The following is a 20644-nucleotide window of genomic DNA, read 5'->3' as shown; positions in this document are numbered from 1 at the left end:
GGGTACACAGCAAGTGTGGGACCAACCTGGGAGACTCTGCTGCAAAAAACAAAACCAAAAACTAAATGAATAAATAAGTCATTGTCTTTTATAGTTACTTACAAAGTATTCATAGATGAAAAATGTCAATGATTTATATTAAACTAGCAAGAGGGGAGATTAGCAGAGACAGAAATGGACATGTGTACAATTGATGCCTTCTTCTGACCTCCTCAGGCACCAATCACACACATTAAAAAAACATCTAGGGGCTGAAGAGATGGCTCAGCACTGACTGCTCTTCCTGAGGTCCTGAGTTCAATTCCCAGCAACCACATGGTGGCTCACAGCCATCTAAAAGACCTGGCGCCCCCTTCTGGCTTGCGGGCACACATGGAAGGAATGCTGTACACATAATAAATAAATCAATATTAAAAAAATACATCTATAACTATTTTTAATTATGTGTTGGGAGGCATATAACATGTAAGAATGTCATCCAGCAGAGGGTATTAGATCCTCTGGAGCGAGAGTGATAGTTTGTAAACTGCCCAATCTGGGTACTGGAAACTAAACCAGGGTCCTCTGGACGAAAAGCAAGCACTTTTTTAATTATTAATTTTATGTACATGAGTGTTGTGTTTATTGTGTGTGTGTGTGTGCCTTGTGTCCACAGAGGAAACAGAGGGCATCAGATCTCCTGAACTAGAGATGGTTGTGAGCTGCCATGTGGTACTTGGAGTTGAACCTGGATCCTCTGTAACAGGAGCCAGTGCTTTTAGCCACTAAGCTATTGCTCCAGTCCTGTAATTTTTTAAGGGGGGGAAAAACACATAACTTTTATTAACAGTTACAGCCATTGGGATTCTCAGAAAATAAGCTGGCTGATTCTCAGGAGCCTGCTTATGCTGCCAACAAGAAAAGAGGCCAAAGCAGAGCAGCACTGAAGCTAGGTGCCTTATAGTCAAACTCTGAACAGACCACCTTTCCAAAATGAAATAAATTCACAGCAACTAATTTTAGAAGGACTTGGCTCTTCTCTCCATCCCCTCATGCATGTTGTGTGTGCATGTGTGCACGTGCATACATGCTCTTACATGTACTTATAACCGCAGTGATCGGGAGGCAAGCATGTGATATAAGAACAACTCTGTGGAGTCAGTTCTCTCCTTCTACCTGTATGTGGGTTCCAGGGTTCAAGCTGAAAGCATCAGGCTTGTATGGTGAGCATGTTTACTCACGGACCATCTCAGCAGACCTTGGCTATTCTATATTCTCTAATATTTTTCATTGTGCTTCACTTTGTTCACTATATTTTAATTTTCCCCTAGGTCAGCATATTAAGACACAGAGTATCTATAAATCAACAAAAAAGCATTGACCAAGAACACAGCCTTACACATACACTGTTTGCAAAAGGTCCAGAGTACACCACTTAAGCAGTGAGAGGGCTCTCTTACTCTTGTTCTCCTAACTGCAAAGCCAGGAGTGGCTGTAGGCTAACAATTCCTGACTATAAAGGGCCAGGGCTGACGTGGCCAGGGCTGACTTGGGTTTCTGACATGCTGTCTGAATAATACTAATAAGTATTGATGGATACGCAGGGTGTGAAGTTGGCTTCCTTATGCCAGCAAGAGGCAAGCTACATAAAGTGGGACTGTCAAGCCATGCCACAAGAATGAGACCTCATCACAAAATCCAGAGCTCCGGCATGGCCACTTTCACAGAGTGTATGAAAAAACTCGTAGCAGAGAACCTTTTCTCTGACAAACACACGCATGGTGCTGGAGAGATGGCGTAGCAGTTTAGGGCACTTATCGCTCTCGCAGAGCCCAGGCTCACAACCATCTACAACATACATCCCCTCTTCTGGACTCCTCAGACACCAGGCACTCATGTGGTGCACATATATACATGTAGTTCATACATATATAATAAAATAAATAAGTCTAAAAAACAAACATGCATGCATGTACATATTTTTTTCCCCCAGTGCTGGGGGTGGAACCTAGGACCTCCTGCCTGAGATGCTAAGGACACTCTAACAATGAGCTATGTGCCCAGACCTGGACACACAAAGCTTTCAAAAGGAACAAGCTTTCTTTTTCATCCTAATTCAGAATGCGAACATATGAATTTACCTAGAAATCTGAAAAGAAAAAAAGAGAGATGACACAAAAGCAGGCTAGTTTGAGTAGCCCACGTGTTTGAGGGCTGAGAGTGTCAAGGTGGGTGAAGAGCTGGATTTAGCCTTAACAGAACTGTTGGGTGGGGCCGCCACCTTCTTCTAACCTCCCTCTGCCCAAAATCCCACAGCCCCGCAGGGAAAGTGGGAATGAGTAGAGCATTCATTAGCAGGCTGGTGCTCATTCTACATGTAACTGTGAGAAGCTGTGTACAGAGAAACGGAACCGGGGGAAATTCCAGAAGGGCAGAGTCAATGGTCTTTCCCAGCTCCCTGTAACTCAGTCACACACAGGCTGGCAGCGCCCCAGACTGAAAGAGAGCCCTTTTTCACATCTCCTTTGCCGCATGGGAAGCCAGGGGCTTCCTGGACTTAGTGTTATGAGGTTTCTCTAGCTTCCAACTGTAGCCAGTGCCTAACAAATGAAGACATTCCCACCTCACTGGAGTCAGGCTGTAAACACTAGAATTCTTGTGAAGAATACAAGGTTGGTTCTACTTCACCCCACCTTCCCTGGGCCTCCAACAGTCAAGCCTTGGTGTGGCCTCCTGGGACAGACTCTACCTTGGCCTTGAAGCCTCTTATGGGCCGCTGCTGGGAGTCCAGGCTTCCTATAACTAACAACAGTTATACAATTGAGTCTACAGAGGGTTTCATGAACTCTATTATAGAAAATAGACTCATTTTACAAAACCAATGTATAAATATTTCTTTTGTTTTCTTGGGGTTTTTTTGTTTATTTTTTGAAACAAGTTTTTATGTAAAGCAGATTGGCCTAGGGCTGACAGTGTAGCTGAAGACGATCTTAAACCTTTGATGTGTCCTCCAATAAGCCCAATTTTATGCAGTTCTGGGGACAGAACCATGGCATCGTGCATGCTATGCAAGCACTACTAAGTGAGCTACATCCACAGCCTCTTTGTTCTTTCTCTCTTTCTTGTTCATTTCAAGAAACAATTACTGGGCACGTGGTGTCTGTCAGAACCTGCTAGAAGCTTGTTTCTGCTGGAGAAAAAAGCAGATACAGTCCCTGCCTCTTGGAAGCCCCCATCCCTGGGAGAAGAAACAACAAAGAAATGTAAAGTGGCCTCTGTGAGAAAGTTTCACGCATGGCTTGTGCAGTGTCATGAGAAGCCTGTTACTGGGTCTGTGAAAACAGCAAGAAAGGTCCAATATGACAAATTCAATGGTGACCTCAAGTTTCGCACAGCAGGTGATGGCGTGGGGTTGGCTACGAGAAAAACCATTCTATGCGCAAAGGTACTGGGGCACAATGAGCTTAACACATTCAAGAAGCTTAGAAGAGGGGGCTAGAGATAGGACTCAGAGAAAGGACCCGGGTTCAATTCCCAGCACCCACATGGCAACTCACAACTATCACCCAACACCCTTACACAGGCATACATACAGGCAAAACACCTATGCACATAAAAAATACATAATTTTTAAAAAAAAGCTTAGCAGAAGTGAATGTGGTCAGAATGGTATGTGATCCAAATGAGGCCAAGTGCTAGCTGGCCAGGGCCAAACACTGCAAAGCCTGGTGCCGGTCTTTTAATAGGCTTTGGTTTTCATTTTCCACTATCTCAAGTGCCACAGTGCACTTAATAACTTTTATTTTTTACATGACAAGATCAGCTTTGTGTTTTCCATCTCATTCTGTCTGCAGTGTAGGAAACAAGCTGGAGGGAAGTAAAGGCAGAGGCAGGACAGAGAGGCCACAAATGGCAATGTTTGGGACCAGGAAAGGATGCAGCTAAGAAAGAGATGAAGATGAAAGGAGCTGGCCTTCCTGGGCATGACAGGGCACACCTGTGATCCCAGTACCTGGGTAGAGGCACAATGATCGGAAGTTCAAGGTCATCCTCAGCTACTTAGTAAGTTTGGGCCCAGTCTGTAATCCTTTTTCAGAAAGAAAAAAAAAAGTGTGAGTAGAGGCTAGAGAGAAGACTCAGGAAGAACATATACTGTCCTCCCTAAGGACCCAAGTTCAATTCCCAGTACCCACTCCAAGAAGCTCACAACGATCTCTAACTCTGGCTCTAGGGGATCTGACCCTTCTTCTGGCCTCCTCCATGTGCACAAACTCACACACAGAAATACACACATAATTTATAAAATAATAATAAAATAAATTAAAAAATGGGCAGGCAAGGTAAATCCCAAGAGAACTGTGAAATAGATTATCAAGAGGGGGCAGGGTTCCAAAAACCATACCTGGTCTCTCACTGACTTAGTGTCTCTAAACCTTGGAATATAGAATACTGAGAAGGGGCCACTTCTCAAGAGGAGGCGATAAAGTAAGATTTGGACACTGTGGTGGCCATGTTGAAGTGTTCTGACATACCCACAAGAGTTCTTGAGTCCTCAGAAATAAGGGAGTGGGGCTCAGGGCGGAGACATAAGCTAGAAACTGGAATCTGCGGGTCACCTGCTTGTACAAGGTGACCATGGAGAGAAGGGGTCTAAATGGGCATATGGACATGTAACCGCTCCAGGGGACCAAGTGAGATGAAACTAGCATTTAGTAGTTGGATGTCATCACAAAGAATGGAAGGGGGAATCAGAGAGGAGCCCTAACAAAGCAGAGACCATGGTCTCTGAAGGAAGGAAGAGGGGTTGTTCTTAAAATCCATGAAGCCCCACTCCCAACTCCTCATCCCTCATCCCCCATCCAGAACTGCTCAGTCATCAGAGCCATCCATCTAACAAGGCACCAGTTTCCCAAAGCAGAGGATCCCCTTAAAACACAGTCTGCATCTCTGCCAATCTGTCAACGCAGCATGTTTTACATTACGATAGAGATTCGGGAGGAATGAATATAGGCTGGGAAGAAACGGGGTCTTTAGAAGAGCTGCTCGGCCAGTTACTGCAGCTGCCTCACTGGCTCCTCTGCCCACAGGAGGAGGGAAAGTCCTCCTCACACCATTAATCTCCAAGCAGCCTGGGCCAGCTTTCACAGATCATCCATCCCCATGCCCTCAGGGAACCTCAGCCATCACCCTCTCTCCAGCTGTCCAGCAGGGCCAAAGCCATGTTTATACACACAGGACTGAGACAGGCTTGCATTGAACAAGATTCCTTTTAAACATTCACAGCATAGCAAAAGCAGGCGACCTCCTAAAAAATCACTTTTTATAGTTAAAATTCTGCTATTAAAACTGGATTTTTAGAAATTACAATTTTAAAGCCTGAAACACTGTGCCCCGTTAGGCTTTGGGTTAATGAATATAAAGGGTGTACACAACATGGAAACAAAACTCAATATTCATGTTTGTTTTGCTTTTTTGTTTTTCAAGACAGGGTCTCTCTGTATAGCCCTGGCTGTACCGGAACTCTATACACTAGACCTGGCCTCGAACTCAAAGATCCGCCTGTCCCTGCCTCCCAAGTGCTGGAATTAAATGCATGTCACACTAACACCTAGCAAGACATCAATATTTAAAGAAAGAAATTTACAGAAAGATTATATTTCTGCCATGTAAAAATAAGTATATCAGAGATAAAGAAACAGCTCATATCCAACAATGGTCTTTTTCCTGTCGCCAATGCAAGGCTACCATCCTAACAGCTATAATGCCTTCAATATGGGTACCAGGCTAAGGTGTGTCTATGACGCAGGCCAGGACACCCTGCGCCTTCTTTCTCACACCTACCCACATGGACAGGCTTGTGCCATTAGTCAGCCCGGCTTCAGCTTCTTGTTTAGACCCTTGAATGCTAGTCAACAAACTTCCCACCCTTCCATCTCTGGGTTAGCCTCACGCGCCTAAGAAAACACCCTGCAAAGAAATAGTAAGCTTCCTTCACACAAATCCAGGTCCAATGCTGAGGGCTTTCTTAAGCCTAAGAAAGAAATGAACGAAAAAACTTTGTGTTTCCTTTTGTTTGAGACAGGCTCTAACTATATAGCTCCAACTGGTTTGAAACTCACTAGGTAGACCACTATACTCTGAAATTTATCTTCCTTCCTCTGGCTTCCACACCCAGCCTGGAAAAAACATCTTGACCACCTATTACAGGCAATAATGCAAAGGCCACCCTATCCCTGCAGAGAGAGAAAAGATGAAGCCACCCTGACTAGCACTCAGCTCATCCATTGCAGAGGTAGAAAAGCCCACTGCCTCCCAAAACACTGAGCAGCTGTCAAAGGCAGCAATGAGGCTCCCTGCCGCCTGGGACGAGGATGCTCAACAGAAGGCTCTTCTCTCTGCTAGGCTGAAGCTCCACAAAGCAGCCTCTCAGCTAGGGGCACTGAGAGCAGGTTTGTTTAGACATTTCGTTTGTGGGGCTGTGTTTACTTTTCAAGAGTTTCAGTTAAAAGGGCTTTTCTTTCCAACAGCTCATGGTTGACAGCAAAGCCGCGAAACAGACCCAGGCTGGGAGCTGAGAGGATGGGGGTGAAATGCTACAGGGAAGGAGCTGCTTTTGGCTTCTTTGAGAATTCCTTGAGGTTCTGGCTTGGGCATGTCTGCCTGAGGTGCAGGAGGATGGAAGGCAACACACAGGGAGCTTTCAGAGACCATTAACAGTGGGTTTAGACCCCAGAGCCTGGCATCTGGTGCCAATCAAGAGAAGAGTAGATGCTGATGTCGATGCTGGCTGGCTAGGGGAGAGATGGAACAAAGGCTTACATTTGAGTTGAGACTTCAGTCAGCCCACAGCCCTAGAGTGGGTAGGAATACGCTGATGGTCCCTGCTCTCTGCTTCAGGAGGGTGTGTGTGCGAGTGCGTGTGTGGAGTGGGGGGCAGTTAGCACAGGGTGGTCACAGCAAACAAGAGTGAACAAAACATAAAATGCATATCCCTAAGGATCTGACACTGGGGGAGGCAGAGCTGAAGACCAGCCTGGTCTACAAAGTGAGTTCCAGTCAGTCAAGAGCTGTGAAGTGAGACCGTATCTCAAAATAAAGAAAATCACTGAGTTGCGCATTTTTTTTTGTTTTATGTTGTGCTTTTCACAAGTTAATTATTTTTATGTGTATTAGTGTTTTGCTTCATATATGTCAGTGCACACATGAATGCCTGGTATCTGCCTAAGCCAGACAGGGTGTTGGAAACCCTGGAACTGGGGTTACAGATGGTTGTTAGCCTACATATGGGTGCTAGGAATTGAACCCGGGTTCTCTGGGAAAGCAGTCTATATTCTTAACCACTAAATCATCTCTCCAGTCCCTCATTTTTTGTTTTTGGTTTTTTACACTAAGGTCTCACAAGGTAGTCCTTGTCTGGCTTGGAACTCGTTGTGTAGATCAGTTGATACTAAACCTTGGGGTGCCTCCTGAGTGCTAACCAGTGTGTGTTAACTCTTCAGCTGAGCTGCACAGTGTTTTTTACATTTCAGGGTGTTGATTAGGAATAAACACTGTTTTGTACTGTTGTGAGGAAAGACCCAGATGACAAAGCATGGATGCTCAGGAGGAATTTAAAGCCATGAGGCCACATGATCTCATGAGAGGACGGGTGCAAAAGAGGACACAGGACTAAGCCAGCTTGGAGCACCTTAGTGTCTCAAGACTGGCAGGAAGGAGAACTAGCCAAGCATTGAGTCAAAGCCAGCACAGAGGCAGAACTGGTAAAGCGTGTCTACCAAAGCAAGTAACACAGACGGCTACACAGAGGAATCAGTGAGCTGTGCTCATTTGTGAGACAAGCAAGTCGAGGTTGAGAACTGAATCTGGGTTTAGCAATGTGGAAGCCACTAGCAACTGTCGCACAAACAACTACAGCAGAACTATGATGACAGGAATCTAACTGGAGGCTGCTAAGAGGAAAAGACAGGGCTGGGGATGCAGTTCAAGGTCCTGGGTGCCATCCCAGCACAATACACATAAAAAAAAAAAAAGAGGAAAAAAAGAAGGGTTGAACGTACCCCAGCACTTGGGAGATGGAGGTAAGAGGATCAAGAATTGAAACTCTATGAAGGTACATAGCTGCTTTGAAGTCAACTTGGGCCACATGAGGCCCTAACAGACACCAAAAATAAAATCACTTTTGCCTACCAGACTAGCTAATGTTAAAAAACTGACAATACCCAAAGTCACTTAAGTCACATGAAGACAAATGTGCACACCCACAGTGAGCATATGAATTAACCAGACTTGACAGCAGACCTTAGTAGCTGGCAACAAAAGACACGAACCATACCAGACCTTTGACCCAATGCCTAGAGATTTATCACACATCCCCTGCCCCCCCCCGAAAAAAAAATGGATAGGAGTACAAAGATAATTTTGGAAGAATTTAAGAACCACAACAAAATCCATAGGCCATGGTTAAACTGTGGGTTGATGCATATAGAACAAAACAAAAATAAAAAGTCCTAAACTAGGCATGGTGGCCCACACCTACAGTAATTCCATCATTCAAGAGGCAGAGACTGAAAAATCACTGCAACTGGTTTACACAGGAAATTCCTGACCAGAGAGGGCTATATAGTGAGACCCTATCTCAAAACACAAAACAAACAAACCTATTAAAAGTATTTCAATTGATCTTGTTCCATTGATGGGTGGGGAGATGGTTACGGGAGCAGAATGCTGGAGAAATAGGTTAACTGTTAAAAATGCTGTTCTAGAGGAGGACCTGAGTTTGAGGTCCAGCCATTCAGGCAGCTCACAATCACCTGTAACTCCAGCTCCAGGGGATATGACGTACTCTGTTGGCCTTCAGTGCGCGCACACCCTACACATAATGAAACCATAGTCCAGAGTTTGAGTCTGGACAGGGAGATGGCAGCAGAGTCTGCTCCTCTCTGCAGACACTGAGTGGGGAGGGGGAACAACAACTCCCAAACAGCAAGCTGTTGGCTGTGCTTCTGTGCTATGATGCTCAGTGAGTCTGGGACATTAAATTCAACTTCAGCTTAGGGAATTTTAGCCTGAGAGGGATTTATCCAGGCATTACTTCTTAAATTGAAGAGTAACTATGTATGGATCTACCTACATCTAGTTTCTAGATAATATAAACAGAGAATTCAAAGCAACGTCTAACACATATTAAGCATTCACACACACGAAATAATCAGAGGATAAACACATTTTTGTTTGGTTTGTTTGTTTTCAAGACAGGATTTCTCTGTGTAACAGCCCTAGCTGTCCCGGAACTCATTTTGTAGACCAGGCTGATCTCAAATTCAGAGATCTAACTGCCTCTGCCTGCCAAGTACTGGGATTAAAGGTGTGCACCATCACTGACCAACTAATACTTTTAATTTAAAAGCCCGTATTGCTTTTTAGCTTTTAATTTTTTCACTTCTGCCTTTTTTCCCATTTTACGTGTATGAGTGCTTTCCTTTCATCGTATAATGTGCACTGCACAGATGCCTGGAACCTGGGGAGGACAGAAAAGGGCATGCGATCCCCTGGAACTGGAGTTACAGATGGTTTTGAACTGCCATGTGGGTGCTGAGAACTGAACCTGGGTTCTCTGAACAGTAAACTTCCTTAACCACTGACCCATCATTCTAGGCCCCATTTTTAATCTTAGCAAAATCCACATACAACATAAATTTTATAATGTTTTTATGAACATGAGGAGTATTTTTTTTTGTTTTTTTGTTTTTTTGTTTTTGTTTGTTTGTTTTTGTTTTTCGAGACAGGGTTTCTCTGTGGTTTTGGAGCCTGTCCTGGAACTAGCTCTTGTAGACCAGGCTGGTCTCAAACTCACAGAGATCCGCCTGCCTCTGCCTCCCAAGTGCTGGGATTAAAGGCGTGCGCCACCACCGCCCGGCTGAACATGAGGAGTATTAAGAATACTCAATCCCACAAGCAAGACAAAGAGTCTCTGAGTCTAGTGAACCGGCCATGAGCTGGAAAACATGATCGCAGTGGCTTACCAGGGTTACGAGCATAAGTGGCGGAGCAGGACTGCTTCAGTGGCCTCTTCCACAGGCCTGCTCAAGGCACCGTGGCACAGAGCGTGTCCTGTGGACTACCTCCCCCAGCACACAGCGCCTCTCGCACCCCCTTTTCCTCCCCTCCCTTGACTGCCTACTTGTCAGACAAGACTGAATGGTTTTACAGATTTCAATGTAAACTGTAATTGAACAGCAGCCTTTCACCATTTTCCCTGCTTCTCTCTCTGAATCAGCCTTCAAGCTTCAGGAGTTTAATTTCCCTTTAAGTTGAAAGCAGGGAAAACAGCACTCTATTTACTTTATAATAAATGCATGCACTGTCTGTCAGGCACTGTGGCCCACCCACTGAAGCCTCTATCCTCGGGAGCCTGGGCGGAGGCTGGGCTCCTGACTGGCTAGTCTGTTCTCTGGAGGTAAAGCCTAGTGACAAACTTCTGCTTATAAGATGTTTAAATAAACAGGGAACTGTTTGCTTTCTGAAAGAAAAGAGCTACACAGAAGTGGGCAGGGGCGGGAGCTTTGGAAAGCACACTTCACACTCATGGCAGGATGAGTGTGGCGAGTCTCAAATAGACGCAAGGAAATGAATAAACATACAGACGATGCTGAGAACCAAGCTTCATTTATGGAGAGGAGGAATGTTAGAGAAAGCTGTGAGGTTCAGCTGGAATCAGAGAGTTCATTCAGTGTGAATTCGTGGTGTTTAATACAGGTGAGAGATACTTGCTTTCTGTGTGCACAAATTATGTGTGCATATGATTGTGTGTGCACACACATATGCACACACGGAAACTTTATCAGAGAGTTGGGTTAGACAGCTCAGTGAATCAAAGTACTTGCCACTCAAGTGACCTAAGTTCAAATCCCCTGAACCCACAAAAGCCAGCCACGGAGCACAAACAGTAGCAACCTCAGCACTCCTATGGGGAGAGGGGATCCCTGAAAACTCGTGGGCCTGATGACCTGGGGTATGCAGCAAAATAACAAACCCTATTTCACAAAGGTAGGAGGTGAGGACAGACACCTAAGGTTGTCATCCGACCCCATGTGCACACTGGCATGCTTACACCCATATGCCTGTGCCTGAATGCGCGTGCACAGAAACACACGCACACACAGGAATATTTTTTACATTTTGTCTAAGATGGTTTCACTATGTAGCCCTCATTGACCAGAAACTCGCTATTTAAACCAGTCTGACCTCAAACTCACAGAGTCCCACCTATCTCAGCTTCCCAAGTTCTGGAAGTAGAGGTGTGAACCACCACACTAGCTATTTCTTAAGACTATTTATTATTTAAGACTATCTGTTATCAAAATCCGGCATCACGCCGGGCGGTGGTGGCGCACGCCTTTAATCCCAGCACTCGGGAGGCAGAGGCAAGCGGATCTCTGTGAGTTCGAGACCAGCCTGGTCTACAAGAGCTAGTTCCAGGACAGGCTCCAAAACCACAGAGAAACCCTGTCTTGAAAAAGCCAAAAAAAAAAAAAAAACCGGCATCACAACATAGGTTTTACTTTTTGCTGCTTGGGAGTCAAAAGTTTAAGCCCTGCCTGGCCTATAACGCAAAAAATCCAAGGCTAGCCTGGTCTACAGAGTGAGTTCCAGGACAGGCTCAAAGGTACAGAGAAACCCTGTTTCAAAAAAAAAGGAGCTGGTCTGCTAAGCAGTGGTGGTGCAAGCCTTTGATCCCAGCACTTGGGAGGCAAAGGAAGGCAGATCTCTAAGTTAAAGGCCAGCTTGGCCTACAAAGCAAGTTCCAGGACAGCCAGGGCTACAACAAGAAACCCTGTATTAAAAAAACAAAAATTAAAAAGAAAGTTGAAGAGCAAAAAACGTTCTTAAGACCACTGAGGAGAACATGTCCATGACACCGACTCTCCGTCTGACAAAAACACTAAGAACAGTATGCCCTAGAAAGGATCAACACAGCTAGGGGTCTGCCCCAAAACGAACTCACTGAGAACAAACCTGCTGCACATGGTGCTGGAAAGGCCAGTATCTGACGTTACTTTCACAGATAGTTAGCTTGAATGGTTCTCAAACTGGAGCTTAGAGTCAAACCCATCTTCTTAAAACCAGGACTATTGGATATCACCCCCAGTTTCTGATTCTGCGGTTTGCCTGACCTGAGAATTTACATTTTTATAGGATGCACTGGTTCCAGGAGGATGGTTTAAAAATCCCTAGGGTTGAGCATGGTGGTACACACCTGTCATTCCAGCACTTGGGAAGATGAGTCAAAAGGATCATACAAACGCCAGCCAACACAGGCTACACAGTGAGTTCAAGGCTAGCCTAAACTACAACGTAAATCATGTTTCAAAAAAAAAACAAAGACAAAACACAAGGACTGGCCTGGACCTACTAGTACATACTTGTAATTCCACCCTGTGGTAAGCAGGGACAGGAAAACCAAAGTTTAAGGCCACCATGGGCTGTATGAGACTTTGTCAGAACAAAACAAACAAACAAAAGGAAACAAACAAGGGCTGGGACGTAGCCAGAATGCTTGCCTAATTACGTACAAAACCCCAGATTCAATCCTCAGCACGGGACTGGAGTAGGGGTTACTGAACCAATGCCATTTCTTTCCTGGTATTTATTTATCTACTCATTTATTGAAACAGAGAACTTGTTATGAAGTCAAGGTATGTCACCAGGCCATTTTACGAGGTGTTGGGAATTGAACCCAGGTGTGTTAGGTAAACACTCTACCAACTGAACTCCATAGCAAGCCTCTTTTCTGATTTTTGTTTTTGAATTTTTGAAGATATTTTTACTTTATCTTAGTATATACGCATGGATGTATATATAGATATAAATATATCTGACATTATATACACGGGTGTTTTGTCTGCATCTATGTCTGTGTACCACGTGCACGCAGTGTCCATGGAGTCCAGAAAAGAGTGACAGAGCCCCTGGAATTGCAGTTACAAATGGCCATCACCATGCAGGTGCTAAGAAATAACCCAGGTCGTCTGGAAGAACGGTTCCTAACCCGAGCCACCTCTCCGGCTCTGCCTTTTCTGATTTTAAATAAACCATCTTCCTTACAGGGTAAATTTTACTGATTCTAGATTTTGGTGTGAGGTTTTTCTTGTTTTGTTTGTTTTGGTTTTTTGAGCTAGACTCTTATCATATAGTCCTGGCTGGCCTAGAACTTACTATGTAGACCAAGCTGGCCTCAAACTTGAAGTGACCTTCCTACCTCTGCTCCTGTAGTGCTGCAGTTACAGGCATGTGCTACCATGCCTGGCCCAAGATTACACATAAACAAAAACAAATGGTGGGAACATGTCAAAAGGACAGCGAAAGGACCGTCAAAAAGGCCCAGCAGGTAAAGCGCTTGCCACATAAATCTGACAATAGAGTTCAATCCCTGGGACCCAAAGATGGAAAAAGCAAACCAACTCCCGTGAGTTGTCTGCTGATCTGCACACACGATCTTGTGATCTGTATGCACATATACACTTACAAACACACATACACAATAAAAACAAATAAATGTGGGGGGCAGGGAATGCGTGCGTGCTAGGGATATAGGACAGTGTTAGAAGCTTGCCTAGCATGTGCAAGGCCAAGGGTTCTATCTCCAGTACTAGACAGACAGAGAGAGAGGGAGGAAGAAAACAAACCAATATGTAAACCAAGTGTAATCCCATCCCTGTGATAGCTGGCTTATTATTGCTATCAAATAATACATATAAGAAATAGCCCCGCTGGGCAGTGGTAGCACATGCCTTAATCCCAGCACTCAAGAGGCAGAGGCAGGCAGATCTCTGTGAGTTCGAGGCCAGTCTGGTCTACAAGAGCTAGTTCAAGGACAGGCTTCAAAGCTACAGAGAAACCCTGTCTTGAAAATTACGCAAAAAAAAAAAAAAGAAAGAAAAAAGAAAGAAAAAAGAGAAAGAAAGAAAAGAAAAAGAAATAGCCCCATATATTACATATAGGAAATAACTTTAACCCAGGTTAAAGCACAAGGATCAGCTCAAGTCATCCTCAGCTCCATAACAAGTTTGAGGACAGTCTCATCTACATGAGACCTGATCTCAAGAAAAACAAAACAAAATACATGTTAGATAGGGATAGGTCACCTCTCTTTATAATGTATGCCTGAAGGGCTTTATGAAATGTGACCAGAATATCATGTAGACATACCATGCTACTGTTGCTCAAACACTTGTCTCTCTAAGGAAAGGCAGCCCACTGCCCTGTTATGACCTACATTTCCTGTCTGATTCTCATCGGATGGCTCCCTGCCCACCCAGTCACACATAGAATGTACTACAGTTCACGCCAGAACAAGCAATGGCAGCAAGAGATGAAGCCAATGTCTAGCATGCATGAGACCCTGGCTTTGACCCAGCATCACAGAAAAAGAAGAGGAGAAAAGGTATAGGAGGGGAGACGAAGAGAAGAGAGGGGAAGGTACAGAAGGGGAGGGAAAGAGAGGAGATGGGAGGAGAGGACAGGGCTGGAGCTGTAACGCAGTGGTGGTATATTTACCTAGCATGTAAAAGAGGCTCTGAATCAATCTCCAGTAATGAGGCAAGGGAAAAAGGTAAAACAGAACAGTTTAAATAAGTGTTGGGGGTGGGGGCAGATTGGGAAAAACTTAAGTAAAACGCTGTTTAAAATTCTATACTAATAAACATAAGAGTTCATAATCGATTTTTCTCAGAAAAAAAAAGAATTAACAAAACTGACTCAAGATGAACCAGGAAAGTTGAATAAACCAATAATTATGGAAAGGGGAGTATGGACTAAAGTCATCAAAGAATTATTCAAATGAAGATGCCAGGCCTGGTTGGTTTCATGCCTGGGCTCTTTCCTGCACTCATGGAACAGCTAATTCCCGTGCTGCCTGCTGTCTGTTCCCACAGTGGGAAAGTGCTTCCATTCACGTTAGAAAATTAGCCTTAAAGTCAGGTACTGGGAGCCTGGGAGCCTATAATCCCAGCCCTCAGGAGGCTGACTCAGGGATTACTGCAATTCTTTTTTTTTTTTTTTTGGTTTTTCGAGACAGGGTTTCTCTGTGGTTTTGGAGCCTGTCCTGGAACTAGCTCTTGTAAGACCAGGCTGGTCTCGAACTCACAGAGATCCGCCTGCCTCTGCCTCCCGAGTGCTGGGATTAAAGGCGTGTGCCACCACCGCCCGGCGGGATTGCTGCAATTCTAAGACCAGCCTGGGCTATATGATAAGTTGGGCCTTGATGTAAGACCCTATCTTTAAAAAAATTAATAAAAATAACTTTTAAAATAGCTTAGTTTTTAGCCAGGCAATGGTGGCGCATACCTTTAGTCCAAGCACTCAGGAAGCAAAGGCAGGTGGATCTCTGAGTTCGAGGTGGACAGGCTCCAAAGCTACAGAGAAACCCTGTTTCAAAAAACCAAAAAGAAAAAGAAAAGAAAGAAAAGAAAAAGAAAAAAGAAAAGAAAAAAAGAAAAAAAGCTTACTTTTTAAAACTTTAAAACTGACAAAAACAGAAGAGAAAAAAAAAAACCTACAGATGTCACTAGGAATACTGATGGAAAATTCCTAAACTGGTATTAATAAAGGAATCTAACCAAACTTTCCAGGAATAATCAGCCTTGAATGCTTAAATATAGCCTAGAAAGTTTGTACAATAAACTGAAGAAGAAAAAAATCACATACCAGTGTGGTAGCTGGCACATACAAGCATACATACACACACACATACAAATATACACTCTAAATATTTAAATGAGGCAAATGGGGCTTCAGAGATGGCTCAGTTGTTAAGAACACTTTGATGCTCTTGCAGAGGACTAGAGTTTGGTTTTCAGCACGCACGTCAGGCGGCTTACAATTTCCTGTGACTCTAGCTCCTGGGGCCTCTGAGAGTACCCCACATACATGTGCACAGACATACACAAAGACACATAACAGACATACACACACACAGCACAAATAAATTTTAAAAAAGTATTTCCTTTTTATTTTTGTGTTTTATATGATTTCCTGTAACCTAGGCTGTCCTTGAGCTACTGATCCTCCAGCTCCCACCTCTTGAATGTTGGGATTACAGGTGTGCATCATCACACCCAGCTAACGAAAAGTACTAATAATTGTTAAATAAAATTTAAAAATATTCTTTTTTAAGCTCTAGAACAGTAGTTCTCAATTCATGGTTGTGACACCTTTGTGGGTTGAATGATGCTTTCACAGGGGTCAAATAAGATGTTTACAATTCATAACAGCAGCAAATTATAGTTATAAAGTGCAATGAAAATAATTTTAAGGTTGGGGTGACACAGCACGAGGAACTGTATTAGAGAGCAGCGCATTGGGAAGGCCGAGAACCACTGCTCTGGGACAATTTTATCAAAATTTAAAAGAAACACTTCAGGGCAAGCAAGGCTCAAATCTTGGCAGCTGCCAAAAGAAGGGAAGGGAGCTAGAAAAGAGCAAAGGCGCCTTGTGAGTGAGGGTCTGAGGAAGCTGTGGTGTCCAACAAAGGAGGCTGTCAAGTAGCTGCACTTACTAGAAAAAGCATGCTTAGGCTTCTGGGGAGTATACTAAAGAAAAAGATTAAAAACTATACTTTTCTGACTTAGAATTTAAAAAAACAGGTAGCCATACAGTAGAAAAGCTGGTGACATTACAGTAGGAAACAGGCGGCTGGACAGTAGGAAACAGGCGGCTGGACAGTAGGAAACAGGAGGCTGGACAGTAGGAAACAGGAGGCTGGACAGTAGAAAAGAGGCGGCTGGACAGTACTGTACAGTAGCAGCTGCAAAAACCAAACAGCAGTTCTGGGATAGATAGACCCTTTCTCAACAAGCAAATTAGTAAATAAATAAATAAAATCTACTGCATGCCTCAGTACAATAGAAACCAGCAACCCAGTCATTGCTGATATGAAGATAAACTGATAAAACTTTTTGGCAACATGGGTCCATAATATTGAAAAATGTTTAAACTTAGCCAATTCATGTTCAGGAACTTATCCTGAGTAAACCTTCAGCCACAAGCAGGGAGACTCACAAACTTGTGAGATACCATGGCTTTTCTGCCTGCCGAAGACTGAAAAGTATTCAAATGCTTACCCTCAGTTTTCAAACAGCTGCATACCAGAAAACTATCAAAATTTGGATTTTAGAAAAATAATTAAAGATATAGTGATACCTTTTATGGGGAAAAAGATGTATGAAATAGTAGAAAAGCCCCTCAAAAATGAAGACTAAGTTGTAGAGCATTGCCTAGCATGCAAGGAGCCTGGAATCAATCTCTAGCACCTTTATAAACCAAACAGAATTTCCCCACCACCAGCAAGCAATTACAAAAGAACTGAAAACAGGACATTATTATTTTTAAAACTCAGAGTTTGCCAGGCTGTGATGGTGCACACTTTTAATCCCAGACTTGTGGATTTAAAACAAATTTTAATTATGCTTGCATGTATATGTGTACACACAAGCCAGAAGAATGTACAGAGCTAGAATTACAGGCAGTTGCGAGCTGCCCGCATAAGCACTGGGAACTGAGTTCAGGTCCTCTGCGAGAGCGGTATGAGCTCTTTAACCCGAGTCTTCTCTCCAGCCCCCACCGTTAGTTCTTTAAAGTAAGTTAGGCAGTACGTGCGCGCACATGCGCGCACACGCACACAGCATTAGAGATCAGAGGACAGCTTGTGGGAATCTGTTCTCTCCTTCCACCATGTGAGTTCTCAGGCCTGGCAGCAAGTATCTCTACCTGCCGAGACATCCTCCCAGTCCTGGTGCCACGTTTTAATGTGAGAAAGTCCACAAGTATAATAAATATAACCCTGAAATCACAAAAAGCAGACTAAGAATTGGAAAAATAAAGATCAAATTGCCTATTGATCCTAACATCTGAGAAGTGGAGGCAGGAGGATAAGGAACTCAAGGTCCTCTGCTACACAGAGTGTGAGATTAGCCTTTACTGCATGAAATTCTACATCACAAAAGTGGTGGGGAAGCCTGGGGGGCGTGCACCTCAGCTGGCAAAGTGCTGGCCACACTGTCATGAAGACCTGCATAAATCCCCGGGACCCACAAAAACCCAGGCACAGTGCACATGCCTATAACGCTGCCCTGGGCAAGGGAGACAGAGGATCTCGGGGGCTTGCTGGCCAACCAGTCTAACCTGGGTGAGCTCCAGGTTTCAGTGAAAGACTATCACAAAAAACATGGTTGATGGCGCCTGAGAAATGACACTTGTGATTGACCTCTGACCACCACATGTATGCATACATATGAACACATGCACAGACATATTACACACATAGAAAAGGTCAATTCAAATGACGAAACAACCAAAATACAGACATGTCCCTGATCTTAAACAATCCTTCACTGTGTTACTGTGTGTCCAGTAGAAAGGAAAAGAGCACAGGAGGAGCCGAGACCTCCCAAGCAGCCCTACAGAAACGATGGACCCTGAAAAAAAAGACGCAAACTGCTGCAGTTGCCCTCCCTAAGCTTCAACACCCCCACCCCCATGTCTCACTTAGGCTAAGTCCACCTTCAAAAAATATTTTCTCGACAGTAGGCATCAGGAGAAAAAGGAGCCTTTCTTTCTACGGCATTTGGCTGCCACATATGGCACTGCTCTGAATAGAGGCTTTATGAGGGAGGGTCCACAGCCCACAGGCGTGGGTTAGGCCACTGGCCACAAACAGCAAGGAACAGACTTGAGGATTTATATGTCCGGACAGCAGAGACACACTCGATAATTCAGATGGAGCTGCTGTCACATCCCAACAGCCAGTAAGGCCTACTGAGCGTCTAGGAGACCAGGGCACCATCTGTAACCCTATCCCAAACACAGAACTCACACATATGCACACAGCGCCTTTGTTCTATTCCAGGGCTCAGAGGAAAAAAAGCAATGATTTCAGCTGGAGGTATTTGACAGTTTTATTCAATGTATCACATGTCTCCTGAGAAAGTGGGTAGAGGGAGAGCCTCCATCCCCAAAGAAGAATTAGGGGACACGGTCCTGCATCCTATAGCCCCTGCACCAAGCATGCTAAAGCCTGCCTGCCTTCCTCAAACTCCGTAAGTGGTCTGTAAGGAGCAGTGATACTATGGTCAGTCCTAGGACTGGCTGCCATAGCCTCCCTGGGCAGACATGAATCATACGTACTTTTGCCACCATTGTTCTTCAGGACATTGGAGAGGTTGACAGAGGCAGTGCCTAGTAGCTCATTCCTCAAGGTATGGCAGCTCCAGACCTTCAGATCTAAATGACTCTGGGCTGTGACATTCCTGGAAAACAAATAAGTGGCTAATCACAGCCCAGAATTTGAGCCGGTCACCCCTTTAACATGGAACAAACTGCTGCAAGCTACATTGCTAACATCTTGCAGGGGACAAAACAAGAAGACAGCCACATTCACAGCTCACACACTGACCTGTAAGCCCCTAGCTAATAATGAGTGCTCTGTGAGCTCAATGAGTTACAAATACCTAAGAGAGGAGCACCATGGGGGGCCAAGGGCAGTGGAGTCTGCCACCTCCAGCGCTCTCTCCTACCCTGCCTTCTACATTCTAAAGCAATGCCCTTACAGAACGATGATTTCATTCCAGAGAAGCTCAGAGCTCCCGATGCGCTTCCCAGTCTTCTTGGTTTCGCTGGGGAGGCCATCTACTGCCACCTCCACATAGGAGTTGATTCTCGGCTGGCGGCTGTGCACCTTGGGCTTTGCTGACACCACTGGAAGGGATGGAAAACAAAAACAGATGAGTCAATGTACCCCTACATGTCCCTGGGGCTCCTTTCGGGTATTTCCTTTTAAAAAGATCTTTTTCTTTTGTTTTGTTTTGTCTTCTTTAAACAAAAACAAAAAAACTTTTTAAGAATTACATGGCGATAATTCAATCAGGACAATGTTTGCTGTGAATGCCTGAGAACCTTATTTCCATCCCCAGTACCCATGTAAAAAACCAGGTGTGGTGTGGCAATACTGTTTGTAATCTCATAGACAGGCAGGTCCCCTGGGGTCAATTGTCAGCCAGGCTGGCCTAATTGGCAAGTTCCAGGTTCTGGCAAGAGATTCTGTCTCAAATAACCAAGTGGACAGTGCCTGAGTAATGATACCCAAGGTTGTCCTCTGACCTCAACATGCTTGTGCACGCACGCGCGCGTATGCGCACGCGCACATACACACACACACTAGATTTTTAAAATAAGAAACAAAAAAGGGCATAAACAAAGAAGAAAAAGAAGTATGGCCATATAAACAATCTGAAACACAAAGGGAAAAAATTCACTTCTAACCTAAAACCACATGAGATAGGCAAGTGCTTTGCCTGCTGGCCTACATCCAAGTACCCCCAAACCAACTTTTAAATGTCACACAACCTACTGCACGGCTGTGTTAAATTTTTACACTGTTGGATGACTGTGAGCTCCTCGCTCGGGGACAGTCAGCAGGAATGCCACTCACAGGCATTGCTGAGCAGCTCCTCAGAGAGGCTGCAGAAACTCTCCTCTGGAAGCCTGCATGCACTCCCTGTGGTGCCCTGAGCAGCCCTTTGACCACGCTGCAAAGTTGAGTGCTATTTCCCCGCTCTTTGCAAAGCACACAGATTTTTTAGAAATAGCTGAAGGACAATCACTAACGTTC

General features: G+C 44.5%; 1 protein-coding gene across 1 annotated transcript in view; it reads right to left on the bottom strand.

The window, feature by feature from the left end:
- Nucleotides 1-20644, bottom strand: part of Wwp2 (WW domain containing E3 ubiquitin protein ligase 2) — a 125865-nt gene that overhangs the window by 86734 nt on the left and 18487 nt on the right. Inside the window, exons 3-4 of the mRNA XM_057753764.1 lie at nt 19584-19731; nt 19162-19283 (exon numbers count right to left, since the gene is read on the bottom strand). Of these exons, the coding sequence (XP_057609747.1) occupies nt 19162-19283; nt 19584-19731 (270 nt within the window). The remainder of the gene's footprint in view (nt 1-19161; nt 19284-19583; nt 19732-20644) is intronic.

The sequence above is a fragment of the Chionomys nivalis genome, chromosome 21 (genome assembly GCF_950005125.1).
Source record: "Chionomys nivalis chromosome 21, mChiNiv1.1, whole genome shotgun sequence".
Classification (NCBI taxonomy): Eukaryota; Metazoa; Chordata; class Mammalia; order Rodentia; family Cricetidae; genus Chionomys; species Chionomys nivalis.
This window is presented reverse-complemented; position numbering and strand designations above follow the sequence as displayed.